At 41.8% G+C, this 27,466-nt stretch overlaps 1 protein-coding gene across 3 annotated transcripts; it reads right to left on the bottom strand.

Moving 5' to 3' along the window:
* Nucleotides 1–6: 6 nt before the first annotated feature.
* Nucleotides 7–20,437, bottom strand: pparab (peroxisome proliferator-activated receptor alpha b). 3 transcript variants are annotated; one of them, XM_008312226.3, is made up of 7 exons: nucleotides 19,864–20,437; nucleotides 9,913–10,161; nucleotides 8,489–8,649; nucleotides 6,551–6,689; nucleotides 3,843–4,042; nucleotides 1,723–2,176; nucleotides 7–1,633 (listed from the first exon to the last, which is right to left on the bottom strand). In XM_008312226.3, exons 2-7 carry the CDS (start codon nucleotides 10,118–10,120, stop codon nucleotides 1,389–1,391), a joined length of 1,407 nt encoding a protein of 468 aa, XP_008310448.1. In that variant the 5' UTR covers nucleotides 10,121–10,161; nucleotides 19,864–20,437; the 3' UTR covers nucleotides 7–1,388. The 3 variants fall into 3 exon arrangements, with proteins under 3 accessions (XP_008310448.1, XP_024912098.1, XP_024912099.1); XM_025056330.1 differs by lacking the exon at nucleotides 19,864–20,437 and adding an exon at nucleotides 13,339–13,490 and having other exon boundaries at nucleotides 1,389–1,633; XM_025056331.1 differs by lacking the exon at nucleotides 19,864–20,437 and adding an exon at nucleotides 11,898–13,330 and having other exon boundaries at nucleotides 1,389–1,633.
* Nucleotides 20,438–27,466: the final 7,029 nt, after the last annotated feature.

Here is a 27,466-nt window from a genome sequence, read left to right as displayed (position 1 = left end):
CTGAGGAGCTTCCGTTTACAAAGTACAAAAGTTAGTGTGTTTTTACTGGGACAGATATCCGACGTTGCCAGGTATGAAGACGAGGGACGGAATCACACCACGTGGCGATGTATTTGGTCTATATCCATTATCACACTCTATACCCACATTTATAACCATGGACGAATACCTTCACTCAATGTCTTAATTCAGCAGTTCCCAAAGTGAGGGGCGGGGCCCCTCAGTGTATGCGCAGCCATTGCCACAACAGGGAAAAATAGCACTGTGTGCATTTATTTTTTCTTAATTCAATGACAATAGCCATGTTGTTTGAATGAGCATTTGAAATAAAGTCCAGTTAAATTATGAAGAAATAATGGCAATGTCTGAATATGGAAGCTTTGGTGCTCACAGATTTGTGTTTGCTGCTGGTTGATGGTTTGATTACCAGCATCAGACAAATTGATGATTTGAATTTAAAATCCCTTGAATGGAGTATTTCTGTTTTCTTTAAAAATGCTAATAACACAACAATGGCTTAGGGACAAACAGAAGGGAAACTGAGAGAAAAAGAGTGATGCTTGTTGGACACTAAGAGGAGTCAGAAATTTTCCCAACTTGTACTCAGTTTAGCCCTTGAATACCAGGACACATCAGGATGGAGTGACAAATATCTGTGCACATGTTTGGGTAGGTAGTCATACACTAGATGGCTTCATAGTATTATCATATCCCATGCATGTCTGTGCTTGAATTGTGCACATAAAAAGTGACATTGTTCATGTGGCCATGTCCGTCCAGGAGACCATGGTTTTTAGCTTATTTTAAAGTGTAAAAATACTACTGCCTGAACTGATCTTACTCCATGAGGATTATTCACAACACCATTCCCACTTTGTTGTCTTGTAACGTACAGTACAAATACACAATATGTTCAGGAGGGGGCAGTGGTGTCTCTGTATAAAATGTGAAACATGGCTGCAACGGTGTCTTTCATTTTTGCGGCAGTTCATTTGGCAAAAGCTGCCTCTGGGTCATCCTTGTTTTTTAAATGCTGCTGTCATGAATTACAGAGGTATATGGCTGATTTTTCTTTGACATCACTATAAAAATCTAATCCACACACTGTTATATAACTTTCCTTACTTTTTGAACGTTAGATGGCGGTGACAAGTCAAAAAGTTATTTTAAACTTTTCCAGTAGCTTAAGCTATTTCATCAAACAGTTTGGTCAGACGTTGCATATACTGGATTTTACTAAGGGGCTCAATCGGCTGTATATTGACTTTTCCTCCATAACTTTTGAGCCTAACGCTTAGGCTGAAAGCAGAACCGTTTGTGACGATCAAACTAACTCTTTCCACATTACGCATCTTTAAGTGGTTCTCCTGGTTATTCCTCCACATCTATCAGTACATGTCTTTGTAGATCTCCTGCAGCAGCGGGTGCAGTGACGTGTCCTCAGTCTTTTTGATTTCCTGCACCAGTAGTGCATGCTCAGTGACAAGTTGTCGGAGGTCGACTAGTTTCTGCAGCAATTTAGGGAAAAGGAAAGTGTTGTCGGGATGATTGGTCAGCAGATGGAGCTGTAGAACCTGAATGATGCTCTCCTGCAGCCGTTCAATGTGTGTCACGTTCACAAGTCCGGGGCGATCTAAGCACGGCACAGGAAAGGTAGAGGTAGGAAAGTTTAGATAGAGCTTTCATGTTTTACTTTATATATAAAAATAAATAAAGGCTCACCTCCACAGCAGATAATAGCTGCCACAAACAGGGCCAGGTCACTGTCGTCCAGCTCCAGGGAGTTAAACTTCATGGCAAACTGGAACTTTGGCTCCATCATCTCACTAAACGGACGCCGTAGGCTCTTGAGGAACTCCCTGGTGATGAATCCCGAGCCGTACGCTACCAGAAGCCCGTCTTTGTTCATAGAGGAGGCGAGCATGGCAAAGATGGCCTCATGCACTCCGTATTTTAAAAGAGTCACCTGATCGTTGAGGTCCAGGTTTGAGAACCCGGGGACAGACTTTGCAAATTCGGTGAGTTCTGTCACCGTCTCCACCGATGTGCACTGGCAGCAGTGGAAAATTCGAACCTCTGCCTCCCTGTCCCTTAGTGCAGCAGCAGTGTCCACCATCTTTCCCAACACTGTCTGCTCTGCCAGCTGCAGCGTTTCCATGTCGTGGATGACGAATGGCTGTGGACAGTTGGAAAAAAAAAGAAAAAAAAAAAGAGTGTTTTCATGAGTGTAGAGTTGAAGTATTACCCAACTCAAATGCAAGTCACACGCAGTACAGAGTGTACATTGACCTACATACATTGACCCTACATGACTGCACAAAATGTGGAAAAACCTGAGTCGGCAAACTGTAGTACACGAAAACCTTTGGTGTCTGTTGTGGTTCATGCACAGCTTTTAATAAAGCGGTCGATCCCACTGCCGTTATTGACGTTAGAATATTTCCACAGTGGTACAGTTGGTCTCTTTGTCCCCGGAGCTGCATGAGTACACTGTGGTTGACACTCAAAACATCCAAAAGATATGCAGGCAGAAGTGTCTGCCTGCAAACAGCTTTGTTTTAGATGTCTGTGTAGGTGGCACTGACACCAAAGGAGGATTTCGTCAACGGTCAATAAAACCTTTTGGTTTTTTTAACAGGTGAAAGTTCAGTATCTCTGCGACAGGTACAGATTTCACCAAGAGACATGGTTTTTGCAATGGTTTCAATTTCTTTGAGCATAACCCAATAAATGCAGCAGTGATCACCGCAAAACCAGTTAAGTCGGACCATAAATCAGTAGTTCCTGTTTGAATCTGTCTGCTACCAAACTCTGATGTCGGTTGATTGGATACTTCTGCTCCTGGCAGGTTGCCACACTCTGTGGTGAACGTCTGCCTTCCACCTCTCTGTGGTCACTCATTCATTCCACAGCTTTGATCATGAGGAACTGTTGGAGGAAACCCCTGTTTGAACCTGATGTGCACTTTCAACAACCTGGTTCTTTTAACCCACTTCACGGCTACACATATAACCGCCATGGAAACTGCTGGTCACATTACTTCAGTCACATTCACCAGAACAGGAAAACACAAACGCAGCGCTTTAGAGACACGGATCGGTTGCAGAAAATCATAGTTCAACTTAATATACATATAATACATAAAACTTGCAGGACACAGAGTGGAGGAACAAACAGAAACAACACTGAAAGAACACAAAGTATCAACACCAAACAATGAGCTGACAAAAACAGAGGTGAGTGCAGGAGGTACCAGGTGACACAAGTAAGACTGACGAACAAAGAATCACAGGACACAGGTGAGAGTGATGACACTGATTACCCAGAGAAACAGACAGAAGGGAAGGAAGAAGGACGGATCTGACTTCTTTAGGATGAAAAGAAGGAGAAAACTGTACAGCAGAGGTCATGTTTGGGTGAATGTAGGATTTGGTTATGAAAAGATCCCTTGAGTGGAGAGAAAGAAGAGGTGGAGGCCAAATACGATGGAACTGACACACTGGCTCTTTATCCAGGTTGGGTGCAAACAGATGTTTCCCTGTTCAGACTACGCGCTGACTTGTCTTACACATTGAGCAAGTTACTTCTGTCAGTGTGTCGATCTGCAGATAAACCCTGGAGTAGTGGCTGTCAGCTTAGGTTGGGAAACTCGGTTGATCGCAAAGTGTCTCAACCCAGACTGTCATTAAAATCCCTGCCGTGGGGCAGAAATAAATTTAGTGCTGCAAGACGACGTGTGACAGAGCTGTGAGGAAACCGCTAATAAAATAAGAAATTACCACATGCACGCAGAAACACATACATCAACAGGGACGTGAACAGAGTGCTCTTGGTCAACTTACAGGGGTGCTGGCCTTGCCAGTAAGAATGGTTCTAGCCTTGGCCTTGTTCATGTTGAAGTTCTTGAGGTAGGCCTCGTAAATCTGCCGGGCCAGCGTTTTCTGGTCGGACAGCTGTGGGTCTTCAACCACTCTGTCTCCCGTCACCATTTCTGCCTTCAACTTCAGCTTCTCTGACTGAGGCATGCGGCCGAAGCGGATGGCTGTGGGCAGAGGGCAGAAAGAATACAGTCGGTCATATATGTGCAGGTTTAGATGTCCATTTATTGAGTATGAGACCAAGTCTGTTAGAGATACGGACTGTGGAACAACACAATTTTATTCAAAGATATTTGAGAAGTTGAGATGTAAAATACAGTGTTCTCTATGTCGCGGTTCTCCTTTCGCTCCCTCAGTACATCGCAATTTTTTAAAAAATCCGATCTCGTGAAATATAGCAAAAAAAACTAAAAAACATAATAATTAAAAATCATACATATGCAAGTTTTGGCTTCAAAAATGTGGATTTCATTTTGAAATTGAGATAAGCGCATTTGCGAGCGATCACTGCTAGCTTTGTTTGACTAGACGAGATTGTACACGGCATATTACTGGCTAATACTATGCGTACTCGGTGTACTGTTGGCTGACTGAGCATGCTCTTCTGTTCTTCATGCTGTTTGGCTCCTGCATCGTAGCATCTCCCCTTGTCTGTCCGCGCCTCTCTCGCTCTATGTCGCCATCATACAACTCTACTGTGCATATAATTGTGTGGGAAAAGGTGATACAGTCTAGGAAGGGTTGTTAACAGTGTGGTAAAGGGTATATATATATATACGTAAATAATATTATAGCTAACTCGCCTCTATTTTTCCCATTTCGCAGTGGTTCTTTGAACGCAACTGTACTCCCTTTCTCTATAGACGTTCACAAACATTCAACAAGTTGAACAAAAGCCCAACAGTGTTGAACATTCAACAACACACTCTCCACTGTATGTGTACGGTTTACACCTCACACCTTCCTAGGAGAGGATAATGACATCTCTCAGACACTCTGATCCCAATTTGCCTAATGATACTACAGTTGACCCGTTTTAACCCTGCCATCCAACACACACACACACAAATGATTTTGCCACTGTACTGCAGAGTGAATAAATCCAGACTTGGATTTTTAAACCGGAAGAGGCCCATTAGATTACTGCTCACTGAGTGGATGGATCATCTGAAGCTGCTAACACAGCGCTCGGCTGGTTTGGAGCCAAGTCTAATTAAGATAAAAGGAAGTGAGTGATGCTAAGCTGAGCGTAAGTCCATTTCCTACGAGCTGTTGTTGCGGGATGAGTCTCTGTGTCTCTGGAGTTGTGAGGGAACGTAAAGGTGGGAGGGGTGGAGGCTGCTGTTTATTTGAATCATTTGTTTTTAAGTGGGATTTGTCAGGAGGGTCACAGCCAATCACATGCTTGTTTAAGACAGAGAGACATGCTGCTCTGGACATGTTCCTTCATAACACTGTCCTATGGGTTTATTACACTTGAGAGATCAGATAAATTAAAAGGAATGTTGTTGGTGGAGCAGGTGAAAAGTTTTACTCCACATTCCACATTCCAACAACTTATCCAATCAGATTATTGTACAGCGAAGTTGCAGTTGGAAAACACTGAGGTTATGGTTCTTTTAATAACAACCTTTACTTCACCACAGCCTGGAATCAAACCTCAAACCTGCTTTTTATCTCATATCATACAAAGACAATTTCAAAATAACAAGCGTCCTACAGAATAATGAACAGATATTGTGTGTTATAATCTTGAAGAAACACTCCGACTCAGCAGATTAAAGACTCACATCGAGCGTCTGGACCACGAGCCTTAAATTAGAAGCAGTGCGCTCTTGTAGCATCTTAGAATAACAGACCCAGAGAAGATCAGGTTTCGCTTGATCTCCAATCCCCTTCCTTCCCCTCTACGGTTACACTCAGAGCCGTGAGACCCGATACTCCTGTACTTTTCAGAGGAAGTACAGCAAAGACAAATACTGCTGCTGCTGTGTTTCTGTGCACTATCACTATCAAAACCCTGTCATGTATCTGAGGGGAAACATCGGGAATGATCGTCAGTCAATAACCTGATACATTGATCGTTTTTATTTTTTTTTCATGATGCGAACACAAGTACCAATACCTCCAACGCATGCATGCACATACGCCACATACGTTATCTGCCAAATCGCTGACCCACTGTTACATTTTCGTACAATTAGGACATCGACCTAGGCCAAGGGTCAGCGCACCATGGTAGAAGTTTATGCAGAGCAAACAAAATCCACCACAGTAGCATATGCTTTTTCTGGGCGGGGGTCTGCATACTAAGCGTATCAGCTGGGAGTGGGGAGAGGTACTTTACAGGCATGCATGTAGTACCTGATCTCTAAAGTACTCATGAGTGCTTTAGAGATCAGGTATCTCCTGCAGAAAAATACACACAAATGATGGACATTTTCAAAAGACTCATGATGACCTGGATTAGTCGTCAATTAGTGACTGTCTTTAACCTGCAACATGAAACTCAGCCATGGTGTTTGATGGTTTACTCGTGCGTTCTCTACACATACGTGCCTGCACAGATTTCTTTGGTGTCTGCATGCATGATAATGTGTATGTGTGTAAATGCGTGTGTGAGCTGCTGAACTTGAAGTACTGTACAGACCTGCCCTGCCTGTAGGACTCACCATTGTGGGACATGCCCACTGAGAGGCACTTCTGGAAGCGGCAGTATTGGCACTTGTTGCGGTTCTTCTTTTGAATCTTGCAGCGGCGCTCACACTTGTCGTACTCCAGCTTCAGGCGGATGGTCCGTCGGAAAAAACCCTAGAAAAATGTAATGGATAGGCACCAACATGAAGCAAAAACTGGGCCTCACCAATATTTTTAAATGTACAACTGAGTAATAACAGCTTTTGTAATTCTATGATAAGCTGATTTTGTTTTGTGGAATGTTAGCTCCACCAATATCACAGCAGTAACAAGGGGTAAACAGTAAAAGGGACTGCATTGGTGGGGTTTGTTCAGGACACGGACAAAGACTGTGGTTGAACAAAAGTCGTAAAATGACCTTTGCAGGTGCTTGTTGAGACGGAGGTTTGATAAAATACTACGTGTAGTGCATGTTTTGTTCTTCTTGTTTTATGACAGTGTAATAAACTGCCTGTCTGTGTCTCCACCTCTGCTTCCTAACTTGCCTTTTCCCTCCCTGTCTACCCTCTCCGTCTCACTGGGATTTAACAATAATTAACTGCAGCACATCGACACCCTGAGTCTCTTGTTTCCATAACTTTTTTTTTAATTATCTGCAATTTTTCATGTTTTATCTATATTTTATGCACTACACACAAGTGCTTGGAAACACAATCTGAAAGGTTCAAGTGAAATTAAATAGATTTGCTCTCTGCACACGCCAAGTAAACCTGACCACTCTCACATCGAACCTGTGGCGTTAAATGAGGCAAGGACAGAATCGGAACAAGATCATCCAAGGTCAGCCTCCTTCTGTTACAGGACAATGTCCAAGCAAAAAAAAACATATGTCAAAAAAACCCATGTCTTTGGTTTCCAATGGTCATATGAGGCTGTTATTACTGAATCCAGATTTCTCCAAAAATGTCTTTCACATTTACATTCAATTTGACTGAATGTAAATGGGTTTACAATTGATTTTTTATCTTTTGCAGAATCACCTGTTAAGTCCTCACAGCTAGAAAGACTGTCAATTCGTTCTGTGGTAAATTAACCCTATTGTGGGGACATCCTCTGAGAATTTAATTTAGATATTTGGGCCTCATTTTGCACAAACAACTGTCTTCACATAAAACATTCTTGTCCTGCCTGCAGTCCAGATCTGTTTAGAACCTTGACCAGTTTATGTGTCACATAAGGCAAGAATGCAGCAAATAATTCAGGCAAAACTCAATGTAATCCAGTTGTTAACATGCTTCCACCCAGACTAATGAAAGACTTCTTTTTGTCCTTTTGTTCAAAAAACATACGGTTTCAATAAAATGTCTTACAAAATTGCAGTGCACTACAATACATGCAGCTGTGTTTCCCATATGTGTACCAACGACTTTAGCCTCAATACTTCAAGTCCATTTAATCATTTTTAGGGTTCTTAAAAAGAAAAAAAAATTAAAAGAGGTAGCATTTCAGATCTGATGCCTTTGAGAAAAAAGAAAAACTCTTAAAATCATAACCTTTAGAATGCATGTAATAGGTTACGATGGTTAGATGCACCTGTAATGACTCCCACCTGACGGGGGATGTCCTGTGAAACACATTAGCCTTGACTTTTGTGCTACAATTTGTTTTACAGCCCGAGAGTTCCACCTTGGACCGTCCATAAGAGACCGACTCTTTACTGCAGTCCTTCTACTGTTTATATGTACAATGGTTAACGGGATGCACACCAGAGCTTATTGCTGAGTCACGGTCAGTTTGCTGTTGCCGACATGCACTAAAGTGAGTTTCTGTTCTCACATTGAGGAATTTTGCCTCATCTGCCTTATTTATACCACAGTAACAACAGATACAATTGCTAATACTCAGAGGGACTACTTACTCCAAGTTCCGCCCTTAAAACCGAAAAGGATGTGCAAAAACATAGACCACTCTACCTTGCAGCCTTCACATGCATGGACACCGTAGTGGTAGCCCGAGGCCCGGTCAGCACACACTCGACACTCCAAAGTGAGCGAAGACGAGGACAACTGCTCCTCCTGACCTGCCGTCAACCCGTAAACCACTGATGAGGGACTGGAGGCCGGCGTCAGGGCATCTGCGAAACAAACAAACGAACAGGGCTGTTGCAGTATTTTGGCTTTAAATGCAGAAAGTTTGGTAAATGTAAGGTCTAATTTCCCTTGTAACTTTGGTAGCTACACACCCTAAATGAGTCGAGTCTTTGCTTTGGCTCTACCCAGTTGTTTCCACAGATACTTCCTCATTTACGTTTTAACATGGGACAGTAGGAGGAGCTTTTGGCCATGGGCAAGTAAAACACAAAGAATGAAACTCTGTGACAACAGACAGTGACAACAGACATGCGTGTTCAAAACTTAAAAAAGCTGTGATAAGAAATAATTGTTCGAGGAAACGTAATTGTTTCCATGGCTTTTTCTCAGTTTCCATAATTGGATATTGGATAGAAAAGGTAATTTCTCCCGTCTATGTATTTTCTCTCCCATTTAAGGAATTGACTTTTTCCTCCACAACAAAAACGTCTTCCAAATGGAACACAGCTGACAAGTCACACGCTGCCACTGGTTTTTATTTACACCTTCAGTTGACAGTGTGGCTTTAATATAACTTTCATACCCACAAATAGCAGCGATGACACGGTACAAAACAGTGTCATTAAGTCAAACCACATGACTCTGTAAGGATACACCAGAACATGTCCAGGCTGAATGAGACAGTGGATCAGTGGCAAAAATCCTGTGTTTGAAGTGACTGAATGTGAACAGGAAAAGTCCGTCAGAGCTTCTTATCCCCTCTTCTCTAATCCTGTCTGTGCTTGACAACACACAGCAGTCCTGAACGCCACCTCAACCATCTTCTTTCCATGACATCATCAAATGTTCCTGTGGTGCTCCCCCTCCCCCTTACATTTGATTCTTTCGCTTTCTCTCTTTTATGTCGCTCAATAACAACAAGGTAAATGTTTGTCTTTTGAAGATCTCTGAAATCCGACGCTTACGCAACACCACCATAAACATTCCATATGTCTACGGCACTTTTTTTAAAGAAGAAAACACATAAGTAACTGAGGTGTAGCATGTAATGGCTGAGAAATGTGTGGATTCCTTAGTGGGTATGGGGTGCAAAGAGGGGCTGCAGGCAGACAGGACGGAAAAACTAGGGTGTTGGGAAAATTAGAGGTTGATAAGGAAGGAAAACATGTTGAAAAGTAAAGGTAAAAAGCGACACAGAGGAATGTGAAATATGTGACATGTCAGTGTCGGAGCAGTACGCCCACTCTGTCAACATGACATCTTTGGAAGAGACATGTTTTAAATGATTACACTGAGCCCATTTTCACCTAAGAAGGTGGAGCTCTCTGAGCCGTTGCTGGAGGAGTGGTACTCAGGGACATCCAAGGAGCTGAGGGCATCATCGTCAATGGACTGGGAAATTTCCTGGAGCTCCTCCATCCCGTCCATGAACTCGTCACCGGTGCACAGGGGGCTGTCCAACACCGAGTCCTCCAGGGGAGAAGGGGGGTGGTAGTGGCTCTCCATGTCAACCATTGTGGTGGAGGTGCAGACGGCCAGCACTCTTACTCATCGGACTGGGGAGAAAGACAGTAAAAGGGTGAAAACATGGGTCAGATATGGGATTTTTAAACAAGTTATTTTGTCTGTAATCATTGAATAAATCGATCATGTCAAAGCTCCATTAGTGGCAATGATGTAACTTGTAGCTGTCCACTCACGCAGGTTATGTGTAATTGACTGGGTCAGCAGGCGATGGATGAGTGAAAGACATGGAGTATCTAATGACATAACACACACACACACACACACACACACACACACACCACTCCACTGGGCTATCTACTCTAAATACAGTAACTTTATCCTCGCAAACTGCAGAAACAGAAGGACCCAGGACAGAGGGAAACAGAGAGGGGGACAGGGACGTGTGGAGGAATGAATGTAGGTCAGTGGACTGGCTCAGGGTGAGTTGTGATAGAAGTGTAGTTTGAGGTGATGGCGGGAGGGTCTGGAGGGGTGGCGATCACTTAAAAGAAACAGAACCGACAAGTACAGTACAGAGGGGCCCGAAATACAAGTTGCATAAGTTACAAGTAAGTAACTTTTTTCAAATTTTTCCTCGTGATACAAGGAGTTACGAGTGCTTTAACTGAGCTCCATTTTTCCACTCGACAAAGTCGCGCTGTCTCGATCACTGTCCCTCGGTGGTTTCTTTTACCCGTCACTTTATTTCTCTCTCTCTCTCTGTCTCTCTTTCTATCATCTAAATCAAATCGTCACTCCCAGTCCTTCTCCTACCTTAGTGGCACCGACACTGTGTTGCAATAACAATATTATAAAATGTTTTCCAAATTATTAATATTATTTTATATTATCAATATATTTGTTTATATCTCAGTTTCTGATGTTTAGAGGGGGGTCAAGTTAATTAATTATTACTATATTTCTAGGGGGCTGGAACCAATTAATTGGTTTTTAGTTATATTTAATGGGGAAAATGCAAACGAGATACGAGTGAATCGACATACGAGTGCTGTTGTGGACCGGATTAAACTCGTATCTCTGGGCCACACTGTAGACAGATTTTGCTGAATAGCAAAAGGTAGACAGGAGGTAGGAGGAGGTGTGTGAGGGCCCGCCCTGCATTTTTACACTCTACATGTCTCCACGTAAACTGGGTCAATCTTTGGTAAGCCCTTTCTGTCAGCTCACCCATCTCATAAGAACATGAAACAAGGAAGGAGGGAGGGGAGGGAGGTGAGGAGGGGGGTAACGTTAGCAGTAATACTGCTTTAAGATAGCAGCTGTCGTTGTTCTCAGCCATCCCAGGCCACTACACGTCTTTGGTTTAACCTTAACTTAACTCCTGTGGACAGGGTGCACCATGTGAGACTGACAGCACGTTCCAAATAGTTCTGCTGTCATGTTCGGTCTATTTACAGGTCTGATGACATAAACAAAGTAGCAACAGAAGGTATGGATCACTTACTGATGATGTACGGGCTCGGCCTCTCTTTCTCTCTCAGGAAGGTATATGTAACAAGGTATATGTGTTTTCCTATTAGACAGGATACACTTTATATTGTGATGTCATAGGACCTTGTGATCCACTTTTAGAAAGGCACACACTATTCTACAGATCAGTCAGTCTGGTGGCCTGTGTATTGAGTCCTCGTCTAAATACACAGCATGTGCAGGTCTAACATACATGACACACATTCATGACCCTCTACCAGTGAAAAGGTGGACCAAGGTTACCTCATGTTGCCCCCAACACAACATGAGAATGTAAACATGCAGAACTCCTCACCTGTAGGTTGCAGCGGTCTGTGGGACACAGGAGGCGTGAGTGTGTGTGAATGTGTGTGTGTGAAGAGGAACGTCACTCAAGCTAAATTACACAGCCATTAATAGCCGTGTGCAAGTCAGAATGAGCCAGTGAGACAAAGTAAAAAAGAAAAAAAAGTGGGTCCTATGGCAACAGCAAACCTTTGCCCTTGAGGTCAAGACCTTCCCTGCTCACTCATCGAGCCTGCTGTGGGCACTGTGCACGGTCAATGGAAGATGAGTCAGGTTATACATGGCTGTGTGCATGTCACAGAATGGGAGGGTTAAAGGGACAAAAGAAAACAAAAAATCACCAAGGGTTCTTTGACAATGGCTTTGCAATGCTACCATATGGCTGACATTTGAAATCACGGACAGAGAGAAGTTAAACCAACGAAAAACCTAAAGTTGGTTTCAGGTTTTTTTTTTTTTTTGGGTTTTTTTTTGCCATTAATAAATCAGAATGTGGTCATTTGAAAAAAGATTGACACACGTGCAAGTATATCACTGACTACATGCTGGACACATGGTCATATAGTCTTAATAATCCATGTGGTCACCCAGCCCCCACAGCACAGGCATCCGTTGCAGTTGTGATCTACATTAGACAGACAGGCCATGGAATAGCCACTAAGCCCCTGTGTGGGGCTGATAAACAAGCTCAGGCAACCTGTTACCTTTAACAGAACAGGACAAACAGCAGATAACGCCCAGAAAATGCAAGTAATGTGGCCATACGACCAAACCGTTGCTGGGTTTGATGTGGATAATGATTTCTGCTTTACCATCAGGACAAAGTTAGTTAGTTATTTAGTTAGTTAGTTAGTTAGTTAGTTAGTTAGTAAGATAGATAGATAGATAGATAGATAGATAGATTGCTTTTGTTTGGGTGTTCCTTTTCTTTACTTGTGTTGTCTGACATAAAAAAAGCTAAAAGTTCTGTAAAAACATCTGCCAAAAATGCTTTATTGCACTTCCAAATTAAACAAACCGCATGTTCATCACACAAACGCAGCGTCACGCAGTACATATCCTATGCCACTTATTTACAGTTACAGGAATATGACAGGTGGTTCCTGTGGCCCTCAGGTAACCTGCAATTATCTGATCAAGGCACACATTAAAAAGTATGGACACCTTTGCTCTGAGTGACAGCTGAAAGGATGTTGTGATTTTATGCGTGAAGATAATTTCCTACTAAAAATAGATAACGAGCATGAGAACAAGGAAACACAACAAGAGGTGGAAATCGAGAAAGATGTCAGCGTTTGTCTCACAAAAGTGTATAAAACATTTTAAAACAGGGTACAGAAACATGCACTACTTCTCTGTGTGATAATAACAGAGGCTCCTGGCACTAATACTGACTGTTATGGTAAGAAACATCTTCAGATTAAGTGTCAGGACTAAATAAAATAACATACCTTCCTCAACAAAAAAAACTTCCAATCAACTGCGACAAAAACACAGACATATAAAATCCAGCTCTTCCCAGAGTTTGTGTGATAATTCAGTGTGTTTGTGAGCGAATGTGTGAAAGAGCCAGAGTTTGTGTCGAGACAGGATTACAAGTTAATGTTTAATCATCTCATCCTGCAACCTGACTGACAGGTCTGTAAGAAGAAGGGCCCTGGAGGTTTTAATGGTGGTATTAGAGTGGGAATATGGGCTGATAGGGCTGACGTCCCGCCTATTCTCCCTGTCCATTTGTTTGAACTCTTCAAACAAATGGACATGAGTGAGGTCTGGACCGTGCCCGCAGTGTAAACACTCGGTGAGAGCCTTATCACTTTAGGGCTGATAGGCTGGTCTTCACCCGCTTATCACGATGGCATATGGTTAAAGTGCTGGCAGTGACAGTGATTGACATTGGACTTTGACTGAGGTCTGACAGATTCACCACATCATAACAAACATTTCAATCTTTTTGCTATCAGGTCATTGCCTTGTCACGTGAGTGACCATGACACAACTAATCAATGCACGCTGCTAATTTTAGATCTTGGCTAAACTGACACAATCCTTTATTGTGAAATGTATGAAAAACCATTTTATGCAATCAACACTTATTAACCTGAGACTTGAACAACCTTAAGGCTTGATGTGAGGTAACTTACAATTTCAAACGTTGCCAATGTGTATTGAAGAACACACATTTGCTGTTCTGGCATCGGTTGCTGTTCTTTGACTCACATTGTTATGACGTGTGAGATATTTTTAAAAGGTGACAGATGTGGTCTGCAGGTAATCCCGTAAAGCCCAAGCACTCTCTAAAACACCATGCCACATTTAGGGAAAATGAGGCCTGACATTGTTCCGCCAAACACTTTTCATTTTCTCTGGTCTGGTACATTCAAGATGAGTTTAGGTTACTTAACTTAAAAGGTTGTTTTTGGGGGTTTTTTATACACTGTATGTGAAAAAAATAACATTTATCCTGCTACACATTTTGGTAAAACAACTGCAATTCTAACACAATGTTATATCCCGACTCTGACCCTTTTCAACACATTATCTGATGCAATGAGTGAAGAACTTAAGCCACCTCCATAAACCTCCGTGGACTCTGACCCCAGCACTGACAGCGTGTTCAATGTTAGAATATTCGACAAATGTCCACACGACCTCACAGGACACACATAGTATCTGACCAGTAAACCCTGCAGGAAGTGCGGTGTGACAGTGTTTGGTGTTACCTCAAGGTCTACTGTGACCTTAACCTTCATGCTGGATGTTAAAAGAACAGCACTGCATTGTGTTAAATGTATGTTGTGGAAGAAAAAGAATGAGATAAGCGACTCTAGTCAGAGGTGACACGAACTTAAAAAAAGGCATTTGAGAAGGTATTTAAACCAACACGAGCTGAATATTTGGAACCGATCCCCCGGCTTTTAGACCAGACGACTTTGTGGGACCTAAACCTAAAGCAGAGCCACAGCTTGGCTACAGCAGTGTGCTTCATGTTTTTGCAGCTGAACTTGGCAGGTCCGACCCTCACTGTTTCCAGCTGCTAAAATCACCAAGGCTAACGACACTGTCCTTAAGCAACATATCCATCCACAGCCAAGTTCTAACTCTCGGTTGCCACTTTGTACTTATTTCTAAATTGCTCACACAGACCCAGCAGCCACCGACCCCCACACAGAACCTCCAGTTGAAGCAAAGGGTACATTTCTTTATGGACGATTCTGTCTTTTCAGCAGAATTTATGACCCCAGAGATTTCGCTCTAGTGTACCAATAACTTTGGTTTACCTAAGGCCCTATTCAAACCTGATGTTAATATCAATTTGTACCGACTGGAGCCTTTGAACACAGTCGTAAGTACCACAGTTAATACCTTGTATTCAAAGTTCATGCTGACAGAAGAATAGGGGGATATTTAGAAGATGGTAGTGAGACCTGCTATGATGTATGGTTTAAAGAGATGAAGTTGGAGAGATGAATTGGAGAGGGGTTGCACATGTGCCGAGGAGAGATAATGAATATATAGGGTAAAGTACTGCATGTTAGAGATGAAGGCGTCTCACATGAATCTAGAGTCAGTCCAACATTTCCATAGGACCAAGTTATACATTTACGTGGGCCTCACCCTCTAGATAAGAAATGAACCTTATTTTAATCACTTCTGATTTAATGTACACAAAACCACAGCTGAGTTATTAATCTTTGGATTTTTGAAGTCACGTCTTCAATCTATTGAGTCTCTTGTCCCTGAAAACCCTCATTATTTTAAATAGTATGAAGAAAAAAACCTACAAAGGAGTGCACGCCAGGACACCATCATACACTTGTTAGGATTACTTTGTACTATTCATACACCCTGGTAGTGACAGCGAGACACCTAATTCTACTAACCAACTAACTCTCTGTTGCAAAATTATATTAAACTCAATCATTGACTAATAAATAATTTGCAGACTTTGTCCCATGGTGAACACTGCAACACAACATCATCAAGTTACACTTCAGATCTTTCAAAAATAATACGTCCAAATGTGTTTGCAACATTTGTGCAGACAGTCAGTCTACCTTCTGATGGATTAACAGCATTTATAATAAAACAGACAATGTGAAGAAAAAGTGAAACCAGAAATCTGAAAACCCCAGATGACAAAACGAGGCCAGGAGAGTTTCTCCTCCCCTCCAACAGCTGTGTGTATCTTGTTTCATTTTCCAGCATGACACTGTGGAGTCCTGAGTTCCCCTTTTCTGGCTGCCAAATCACTCCACGTGTTTGTCGGGAGGCATGCAGCACGCATGCCTGGTGAACAAAATTAATTTTGCCACAGTAGCAGGATCACTATGTACTATAAAAGGAATGTACTTGTCTCACTCAGGCTCGACGGAGCTCAGGGTAGAACAGTTTGACACTGGGCTTATGTACACATTGTTGTATGATTGTAAACTGTATGTATGATTGACTCATACAGACTGCTGGCCAATGACAGATCCATAAAAAGTCAACAATCCAACCCTTCTTGCTCTAAATCATGTCTTGTGTGATCAATTACATTTTCCCATCACATTTCCACCTCATTATTGAAATAAAGATCTGTGCATTAACACTTACTTACATGGCTAAGCAACTGGAACTATCCTCCAGGAAATGTGCAGGAAGACTTTTTTAATCAATGAATGGGTGTGGAATTTAATAATAAAAATTTAATAATCAAAATTATTATAATCATTTCATTTCATTTCATAATCATCATATAATCATTGTTTGAAATATTTCTTTCAAGATATAAACTGGCTGCAGATAAGTCATAAAGTGAATTCACTGCTGGTTTTTAAGTGTCAAATCTTCCACCGTGTTCTTTCTCTGCAAGAATTCAAGAGACAACCTGTGCACATCAGCACGATGACGTCTGTTTTCTTTTTTGTGTTTAAAAGCCAGTCCACCTACTTCCTTGTTTGAATGCAGCCAAGCAGAAGTTGATTAACTCTCTCAGGTTTCAAACCCTGACTAGTGCAGCCTGGTCAGACAGAAACCTGCTGTTGCCTTAAGGCTGAACACACACAGGTACATTTCTGAGCAACACTTTCATATGGTGTCTTTAAGATCTACGATGCATTGGATTGTCTCAATAACTAAACAGTTTGACTTGATATGTACATTTCATACATTTCAACCAGTAAAGCTCTACTCCAATGACAGAAATCAATCTTTTTATTTATTTTTTTTCTCTTAAAAATTAACTTTATACTTACAGGTATGTTACCAAAAGATGGATTTGCAATCATTGTTTACCCAAGGTTTGACACAACCACATGGAAAGATACAGTTTTACAGAGTATTTATTCACTCTGTACTGCAGTATATAGCTTGTGTTTCCGTACATCGATAAGATCAACAACAATCTCTGTTTTTCTAATGACTTTTACACCACTTTCGCCGTGAAGATAAACTGAGCAAAAATGATTCTGCCTATAGACCTTTGGTCGCAGTGGAAATTCCACATCAATGTGGAGCCTGAGTTAGCAAACACAGGTGAAAGCCTGGCACACAGCACAGATTTAGAACCTGTTTTTTTAGAACAGCAAAATTCACTGGCTGTTTTCATGACACCTTTAAAATGAACAAAAAGACCTTGAAATATTTTCTGATTGCATATATTGAGAATGTGATATTGATTTTTTTTTTATGGCTTATAATCCCATTTTGATGTCACAAATTTCTAGAGACCCCGGGATACTTTTTATTTCTAGAATTAGTTTAGTATCATGTTTGTTGGAGTAGCCAGATTCGTGATCACAAAGTGACTTTTTATTTTCCCCGATCCCATGTACAGCTAGGTGAGCTGAAAATCAATACTGAACAAACAATCTCTCGAACAATGAATTATGAAAAAAAACTATTATTTTAAACTGGCCACAGTGAGGATTTGACCGATTTTAAGATAATGCATATTTTTTTAATATATTTTTTATCAATTACAATGACATGGCATTCCAGGCCACCCTACTTGAATTCCAGGCCACCTAAGGGAAAACACTGATGTAGAGGATTGGGGTCAAATTTCAAGACCATCGATATAATTTCCGTCTATAAAAGAACCCAATCAAAAGAACTGTTTCCACCTGGGATGATCACTTATCATACAGCCATACACTCAACTGATGTTCTGTACACAGTGGTGAAGAATATCCCTCAACACATAATTCACTTGCAGTAATACAATTATTTTGGCTGCAGTTAACAGGAACACCTCTAAAGAACAGACGCTTTTGATAGAAACAAAAAAGGGACTACACATAGAAATGGGATACAAAATGATTTTACACTGTGTACCTTTAAGGTGCATCACACGGTGAGGTTATTTCAGGTAACAGAAAAGTGAAAAGAAAATGAAAAAAAAAAAGTGCTCAGCTTTATTCACCGAATAACGCAATCAATTCCCAGAGGTAGTGATGGATGTATATTTACATTAAGGCTCAGTTAAGTATGACCTCGCCTGGCACTCAGCTCTGAGTGGTGCATGACTACAACAATAGAAGGGAGAGGGGACTCATGGGGTGAAGACAATTGCTTAAGGGTAACACCATGTTATTAAACCATGGATCCTGATGATTGGCTTGTTGTCAGTCCAACCACAGAGCAGGGTTTCTAAAGTTTAATAAACGTTTTTAGGCCTTTTTAAAATATGTAAATACACAAACAAAGTCATGCTATGAAAATACTAAAACACGGACTGAGTAATACTGCACTTACCTAGCTTCACGTTATGCTGTGAATGGGTGTGGGTGTGTATCCTGACAACAACAACAACAGACAGGTATCATACAGTAAACATGAAAGATACAGCAGATGTTATTCGAATTATTTTTAGATGCAAATACTCCTCTAAAGGTCTGATCACATCTGTAGTCAAAATTTGTCCTGGCTCAGATCCAACAAACTGTGATTTAAATGCAATGATACTGTTTTCTAGATTTGGTTATTGCAGTATTCTTTCTAACCATGTGGAAAATATATCAGTGGTGAGTCTGTGTACACTTGAACTCGTACTAAGATAAGATGTGTTTGATCTCATACAGACGTAATGAAATGACCACCTTCATCCTTATCTGCTGATTCTCTTCATTAAAAAAACAAAACATTTTTGTGAGTATAGAATAAAAAAACACACACCTAAAAAGAGAAAGTATGATCTGAACTGGAAAAGTACTGATGCTGTATCAAGAACCAGATCCGGTCCCTAAATTTATAACAACAACACTGTTCCACAGACCTTCAACACCTGCTCACTGACTGTTATCACAACTTCCTGTAGTTCTTCCAAAGTCATTGATTTAAATGTTGGCAACAGTATGCCCCCACTTGACAGGCTGCCCTCTGGGTCTAATTTATGATCAGGTTTGGTGCAGCCTATGTTTTCTTTTCTACAGTCTTCTATTTAGCACACAGCAAGACACTGTCCCTCTGTCGTTATTGTCACTGTTTATCTGTCAGAGAGGAGAAGGAAGAGGGGAGGAGAGGGAGGAGGGAGTGAGAGACAGAGGCCTGTGAGCACTTCACTTATGGCTGCTTCAGATGGAGGCAGAATAGGCAGCCTTTGTATGGAGTGAAGATCTCATCAGGAGCTTACATCCCAGAGAAACGTTACTTAAGGCTCGGACATGTAACTTGTGCAGGAGTGCAAGCTAAAAACACCTGATTACAGCGAAGTGGAGTCGAAACATTAAAAAACAATAAATGAATCTGGCTCTGAAAAGTGTAAACAACTGTGTGCATGCTTGTCGCTGCGCACACACAAACACACAAACACACACACACACACACACACACCCCACACTACCTGCACCCTGCACTGTTGCTCCTGGGCTGCAGCCCACTGCCCGCATTCCCCCACACTCAGTTCCTCTGCTGCTGGCAGTGCTGGTGCAGCAGGAGGGTGCACTCTCCCAACAAAACAAACCCAAAACAGGCCAAACGAGGACAACTACCTTGCAATGATCAGCAAGAAGCGTCGCTGCCATATCTCTGGAAATCTTCGCCTGGATGAGAAGCGTTCAGTGCCGGATGGAGAGAGAGAAGAGGGGAGAGAGGAGAAGGACAAATCGTCGTTTCCAGCCCTAGGTTCGTGTTTGTTACCCAGCAGCGCTGCCGCTGTCAAAAAATCCCCCACCACCTCCATACAGAGCAGAGCCGTGAGGTTCACACCCGCCGGACGTGACGACACGACCGACAAGAGGGCTGGCTGAGATGAGACACACACCCCCGTGACACACCTATGGTTTGGGCGAATAGAATGAAGAGTTTCTGGTGAGAAGGACGCCCCCTAACCGCCGTGACAGCCGGATTACTAGGAAATAATATTAAGTAGGAGCAAATCCACATTCAGAAGAAAGGAACATAATAATACATAGAGGGGTGATGGGATCCAAACCCACAACTTTCTTGCTTCAACAAGCTTCCAACAAATAGTTTAGCAAATACTTTAGTAGTTTCTACTGTATATAAACTGTATATACAGAATACACGAGTCTATACTTAATATTGAATATTTTATCACCAAGTCTGAACTCCTCCAAACCGGTAGGTTAATAGTTTACAAATGTTAAAATTATAATAGTGCATATCAAAGTGGTGGGGATTTTTCCAGAAAATCTGAGCTTGGACTAAAGTTGCTGCACACCTCCCATCTGAATGTGTTGTTGTCCAGTTAAATTATGAAATCAATTTCACAACATTGACCAACATAGTCCATCCTAGCTCCTGCCAGGGACTGTGTGTAAGTGACACCTCCCTGCTGTGTTGTTACCTAATCCAGCTATCACTGCAGTCTAGCCATGTCTTTTGGCAAACCCAAATGGGTGTCAGTCTGTCTTTTGCTTCAGGCCTCGGGGCACTGCTGGCAGCTCTACAGTAACAATGGCGCCACAATAAAACCGTCACAACCTGCACGTACCGTCTGGAGTCACATGCACCATGGCTTCTTCTTCATGGGTAGACTCACATTAAGGCAAAGCTTTAATTTAACACTTGTTACCTAACTGCTTTTTGCAGCTTTATTGTTGTTTAGGATTTACAGTACTGTTTATCACAAGAGGTGCAGCCAAACCGATGAGCCAAGTAGAATTTTTTAATATTTAAGGGTTTGCCTCACATTGTATAATTTCTGCTTAGTGCCTTTTGGGGATTGGCTTTGTGCATATATTTTCAATTTGAACACTGTTGCTTAAATAGGGGTTAAGTTCCTGAGAGTTGTTTAGTTCTTGTTAAGACATCACTCAGGTTAGACTAGGTTAGTCTGTGCAACAGCTGGAGTCCCAAGGGAAATCTGAGTAGTTTACACATCATATTAATAAAATGAGTACTGCCCAGAGCTATGACATTAGGTCTGTCTCTCAACTGAAATGTTACTAGTAATAAATAAAGGTTTTTTAGTGTAGCTATAATTTAAAATAAGAACACATTATTATTATCATCATCATCATCATCATCATCATTATCATCATTATTATTATCACAATCATTATTATTATGATTATTATTGAGATCGGTGAGAAGATTCAACGTTAAAAGATCTCTGCTGCCATCCAGCTGTAGTGACGTGTAGTGCTACCAGAAACTACTTTGAAACTTTTAGCTTAAAGGGGTTGATACCTCTCAGAGATCTGTGGAGGCGCCAACATCACTTCATGCGCCCATTGTTACCATGGTGATTGACCACATGAAATTAACTTCAGGTAATTGTAAATGTCCATGAAATATTATTGTTTTTTACACCTACGTGAAACTTTTAAAAAGTTCTGTATAACCATAAATGGACTTGATGAAAAAATTATAAGTATCACCTATTATGTTATAAATATTCCGCCATAAAAATAAAATAAAAAAAAATTGAAATTAATATCGTAATGGCAGGAGTTTATGGTTAATCATCATATTTTAATATTTGCATCACTGATACTGTTAGGAACGCAGCAGTCTTATTGTTATTTTTTAATAATTGTTTTCATTTTTACAATAACAAAAGGACATTGATATGATATATCCAGTCCATTTCCGGTATCTAGGTAATGGCCATTATTAAGAAATTGCACCAGCACCACCTACAGGCAACGATTTATCCAGTAGATGGCAGTCTTGCCCATAGCCATATGTACCTGTATGAGCGAGACATACATTTTAAAATTTAAAATGGTGATAATAATAATTTTCTATTAAATAACATACCTGGGATATTTATGTTCATCATTTTATAAATATGTTGCTGTGTTGCCATGTATTTTATACTATGTAGTACATTGCTTGTACTGTATATTCATCATGGTACGGACTAATGCCAGCAAATCTATTTGTCTGAAGGCTTCAGTGTTTTTTCTTTTTCATTTTAGTGATGGCACTCAGTGGTTTATTTGAGAGGCCTACCCACATACACCCTTCAGCCCTATCCACTTACATGCAATCAATAATAGCATTCCATTTTTATGGCTATGATATCATACAAGGTTCATGAAAGCACTGCTGAGAGTATTATCCATTTGGCGTCCTGTGTGTGTTGATATGGCATTTGATTCTGACCTGCGTATCTCAGACCGAGACTCAATAGCTTTTCATTAGTTCCTTATTTCATGGGAGGCCGATATATCAGGGGAGAATGTCAAAGCTATTTGCAAAGTGATTTCTGGATGAAGCAGTGGAGAAATACTTTGTCTTCACTCGGGTCAAGGCTCGAACAGTTAAAAACATAGAAACATAGTTCAGTCTTCCACCTTCCAACTACAACAAAGATTACATTTATTATCATAAGACCTCTGTGTTTGTAGGCCACAGTGCTAAACTATCTGACCTTTGACTCGTTAGTTGCTGTCACTTCACAATCGAAGTGAATATAAAACTGATTTCCTGACTTCAGATCAGGGTTGAACGACAACAGCAAGTCTGACCTTGATATGAAATACAAGGCCACGGTCTTAGACAGTGAGGCATGTCTGTAGACCAAGTTGGCTTGTTACTGGCTGGCATTTGCACCAACCTCCATCTGTTTGTGTGTGTGTGTATGTGTGAACTATTGGCCAGAGAGCAGAAGGCAGTACAGTAACCATCATCTGTTGCCATATGAATCACTCTGCAGCCCTGGAGATCTCCAGTCCTGGATAGAGGATTCCACACCAGAATGTGTTAATGATGTTTCCTCTGTTTCCTGCAAGAACACTAGGGTTCAGTCGTGCAACCATTCAGTCATCTACGAATCTTGTAATGTATTAAAAAAAAACCCACAAAACAAACAATTCATTTTCAGGTTCTTTATTCGTCAATGTGGGAGGAAATCAAATGTCATACATCAAAACAAACAGATTTACCTGCTGCTCTGCTGATTGGACGACTGACTTTGAAAGAGCTGCACCTGATGTTCCTGTGCTGGGGAAGGTGATCTTGTTCACTGTGTTAGAGTCATCCTGTTGTCTGTGTGTCGTCTCTAAGGTGAAGTATTGCTGCCCTTCAGGGAAGGCAGTAGGTTGTATAGTTATCTCCTGTTTGGGCGAAATCACTACCCTGAAACCACACAACCTACTACCTCACCCCGTACGAACACCAGAAAGCTCAGACTGGCTCCCAGGCTGCGGTACAACGTGTTATCTCAGATGTACATGCACACAACAAACACATACTGAAGGCAGAGATTACATTGTGTGACATAAGATGTGATGTCATCAGTTGATTGATGTGTGTTTGGCCCAAATAAAACCAGACTTAACACGTACAGTAAGACATTTATTAATCATCAAGTTTGAGACAGAATTCAACTCTTTGTCACTCAAACACTGACATGTGACTGAAACATTCATTCCAGTGTTGATCCTTCAACATCTGAAGACATTACAGCCACTTCAGGAAAGACAGTAAGTTGTATAGTTATCTGACAGGAAGGGTACAACCCTAAAACTATACAACCTACTACCTCACCCCAAAGGACAGTCTTCTTTCAGGTCCTCGTCGATGCAGAACAGTGTGCTTCGACACACCTCACTGATGACAAAACAGCAGTTATCATTCATGGAAACACAAAGCACACGTCAGTATGTCTCTGCTGGGACGCCACACAATTGTGACAGCGGCCTTTGTGTTCAGAAAACAATGTGACAGCCGGGTCATCCAGTTCACAGCTCCAGCTGAAGGGGAATTCAAATGATGCAGGACGGTACATATGTACCAGGGAAATTATATGGCCAAGACATGGCCATATTCAAAATACAAATGGAATGTAACTCCACAGGCACTGTGGTATTTTAGGTTTTAGAAAATTACATTTCTTCAGTTTGTTCAACTCCATACTGAAGTTGTTCACTGTCAGTGCCAGAAGGTGGAAACGAAGACACTGAACTCCAGTGCCTTCATAAAATGTATTAGATCAGTGGTTCTCAAACTGTGGTACCCGTACCACCGGTGGTATGGAGGGAAAACTCATATTTTAACATTTACATTTTCAATTGAAGATGATGCTGCTGTATTCTAATGTTGGTCATCATGGTGGTACTCAGAGAGATCAGTGTTTTCTCAGGTGGTACAGAGGAGAAAACGTTGGAGAACCACTGACCTAGAGCTACACAGAGCTACAGAATACTCCACAGATACTCTCTCTGTAGCTCAGAGAGGAGAGTGTTAACATTAGTGACCAATGTTAAGAGTGGGCGAGCTGGAAGTAGCTCATATTTTGGCCCACATGTGTGGAGCAGAGGGCCACAGCTGCTGCTGCCTCTGTTAATGTTTCTCACCTGCTCAGTAACATGCAGTGAAGGAGGGGGTAGGTGGACGATGGTGGTGGGGGCACAGCGGCCCATCACCACCTCTCTCCATCAAGGTTTTCGTGTCGCTTCTGTCTGAAAGTCTTCAAATGGGATAACAAAATCTACCAAAGACAAAAAAAGAAAAGGAAAACTTATTTTTTCAGGTGATGTTTTTTCTTATAGCTCAGCGGTATGAAATATTTCCTTTTTACGTTGGTAACAGAGCAAGTATTTCTCCACTGCAGGGGGTGCTATAAATGTAGTTTGAATGTCAGCGCTACTGCTGGAAAAGCTTTTTTTTTTCCCAATCTTGAACATTTTTCTGAAGTTTCTCAGTAATAATAGTTATTATGACAAGATTCTAATAGAGTTAGGTGAAAGTCACCACAGACATCACAGCAGGACAGGAGTACGGTTACCATGGTGTCCTGTGGTTTATGGAGCTAACCCTTAGCTTAGCCTTACCCTTAGCTCAAGTTATGACTACTTTGTATGGTAGCAGAAGTTAGAAGCGTTGGAGTTGCATGAACACTACATATAAATAACAATTGTACCTATAACCGTCCCTACGCTAGCAAAGAAAACAAGGACAAACTATACGTGTACAATTTCTTATACATCTTTTTATTTGTGTGTTCTATGAGGACACCTTATCAAACTGTCACTTTAACTTCAGCTGCCTCTCTAACTACATTAGGCCTCTGTAGTAATAGCTTTGAAAGCAACACGTTGTTGTCGGTGCGTCCGAGTCTCCCTGCATTATTCAGCACAGCCATTCTTACACCGTAGCTGTGGATGAGTAGGTTTTAAATATGCACAGACACTCACTCATGCAGGGTATAAGGAGATACAGTACACGCAAGTGAGTACACTGAAGTACAGAATGACAGACACTATGGTAACCTATATGTTGACTATGTACACATTCATTATGAAAAAAAAAGGGTTTCACTCAGTAGGAAACCCTGAAGTTCAAATCTTAAAGTTCCATCAGATAAACTTTACTCTGTGTGAAGGCAGCTCTAATGTCACGGTCTATTCTCATTATGCAGCCCTGCAAAAACACCTCGACAGTGTGGGCCCAGACTTCATAAGGTAAGGTCACCCACGGCGTCCTCTCTGTCTGCTGACTGCACATACTGCAACGTAATATAGTAGATGGCTCTGGGAACCTGACCAACAAACAGAATGTGAAAGAAATCTATTGCTTTCAAGTGAAGCCAGCCGCTGTCATCCAGTGAAAGGAGAAATATTCACACACCCACCAGTCCGCTCGTACGCTGCTTCGACGCTCTCCACACAGTTGACTTAATTCAATCTTAAAACATCCCTTTCACTCAGGACCTGACCACGTGAAAATGTAGCCTTCATTAGACCGTGCAAACTCGGCGAGGGCTTCTTCACTTAAGAGCATCTGAAGCATGGCGTCTGTAACTGATCTGCTGCTTTAGCATTTCCACTCCCATTAGCTGTGAACTGGGGTTGGGGGGTCGGGGGGGTGGTAAGTCCTTCGTACTGCACATCATGTCACACGCATATGCAGAATGTGAATGCAGACATGGAAACAGTTTTACAGGGACGCAGTCATACACGCCAAGTTTTTCACCTTGTTGGTTATGCACATACAGCGTCGCTCTCCTCCAAAGTGCCTGTCTATCAAAGAGTGAAACCGAGAGTCACAACTGTGACCGTCAAAGTGAAAGTACTGCAGCGGTGTAAAATGATATTTGGAGATCTAGTTGTGTAAAGTCACTCAGTACATGTATAATCATTAAAAAATATTACTCTCCAGTATGACAACATAACATTTGTGAAAGCGTTTTAGGCAAAAACATTAAAATTGGCTCACATGGGGGCAGTGGTGGCTTAGTGGTTAAGGAAGTGGACTTAGGTCAGGAAGGTTCAGGTTTGAATCCACCAGCTGCCAAGTCACCACTGAGGTGCTCTGAGCATGGCACCGTCCCCACTCACTGCTCCCCGGGCGCTTAAAGCTGCCCACTGTTCACTTTGGTGATGGGTTAAAAGCAGAGGTCACATTTGGTTGTATCCCCGTGTTAAAATGACAATAAAGACTTTTTTAAAAAAACATTTTTTTAATGTAGACATTTATTTATATTTACAACTACCTAATTACTCTAAAACTACAAAAACCCTTCTTTCCATGGTCGTCGTCTCATTAACTTACCCAACAATCATACTTCTAATTTCTTTAAAAAAAAAAAACTTCACATTTTAATTTTGAATGTGATTTTCAAGTACAGTGTGTGTTCTTGAGTTGTTGTCTTGACACATGGCCTGCTGGGATGAGGTATAGGTGTGGCTATAAAATATGAATGACTTGTGCGCATGCATTTTTACAAGTGCTACAAGTGGAGAAGTGCCCGGCGCAGACAGCCGGAATCCAGATAGACACGGTGCAGCATACATAAAGGGAAACATGGGTTCAGTCCCCCCCGATAGCCCTCTCAGTACTGCACACCAGGCATGACCTATCTATTTATACCAGGCCAGGGGGAGGCAGCAGGAGGGGTGGTGGGGGTACAGCAGAGGGGAAAGAGGAGAGGCTGCATGGGCAGGTCCTGTTACACATGCCAGAGGGGATGGCTGGGGCAAGCCACGGGGGGATTCTGCTCAGTCAGACAGGCTGACCTCCCCATCACCTCTGCATGAGGCAGATATTGAGCTTGCGAACCATAGGCCAGTGTGTCTATCCACACTGTGTCTGTCTGCACGTGGAGCGGTTGTGTGTATGCGGTGTGTACCCATCAACATATGTGTACGGGCCTGATGGAGTGTGCACGCACTCGCGCTT

Source organism: Cynoglossus semilaevis, chromosome 6, assembly GCF_000523025.1.
Source record: "Cynoglossus semilaevis isolate Cse_v1.0 chromosome 6, Cse_v1.0, whole genome shotgun sequence".
Taxonomy (NCBI): domain Eukaryota; kingdom Metazoa; phylum Chordata; class Actinopteri; order Pleuronectiformes; family Cynoglossidae; genus Cynoglossus; species Cynoglossus semilaevis.
This window is presented reverse-complemented; position numbering and strand designations above follow the sequence as displayed.

Excerpts from the sequence above, each read along its gene's own strand:
- pparab (XM_008312226.3), bottom strand. The coding sequence starts at position 10,120 with ATGGTTGACATGGAGAGCCACTACCACCCCCCTTCTCCCCTGGAGGAC. Across the intron at positions 4,043-6,550 it reads AGTGGGCATGTCCCACAATG|CCATCCGCTTCGGCCGCATG; the intron begins GTGAGTCCTACA and ends CTCTGCCCACAG. Across the intron at positions 2,177-3,842 it reads CTGGCAAGGCCAGCACCCCT|CCATTCGTCATCCACGACAT; the intron begins GTAAGTTGACCA and ends AACTGTCCACAG.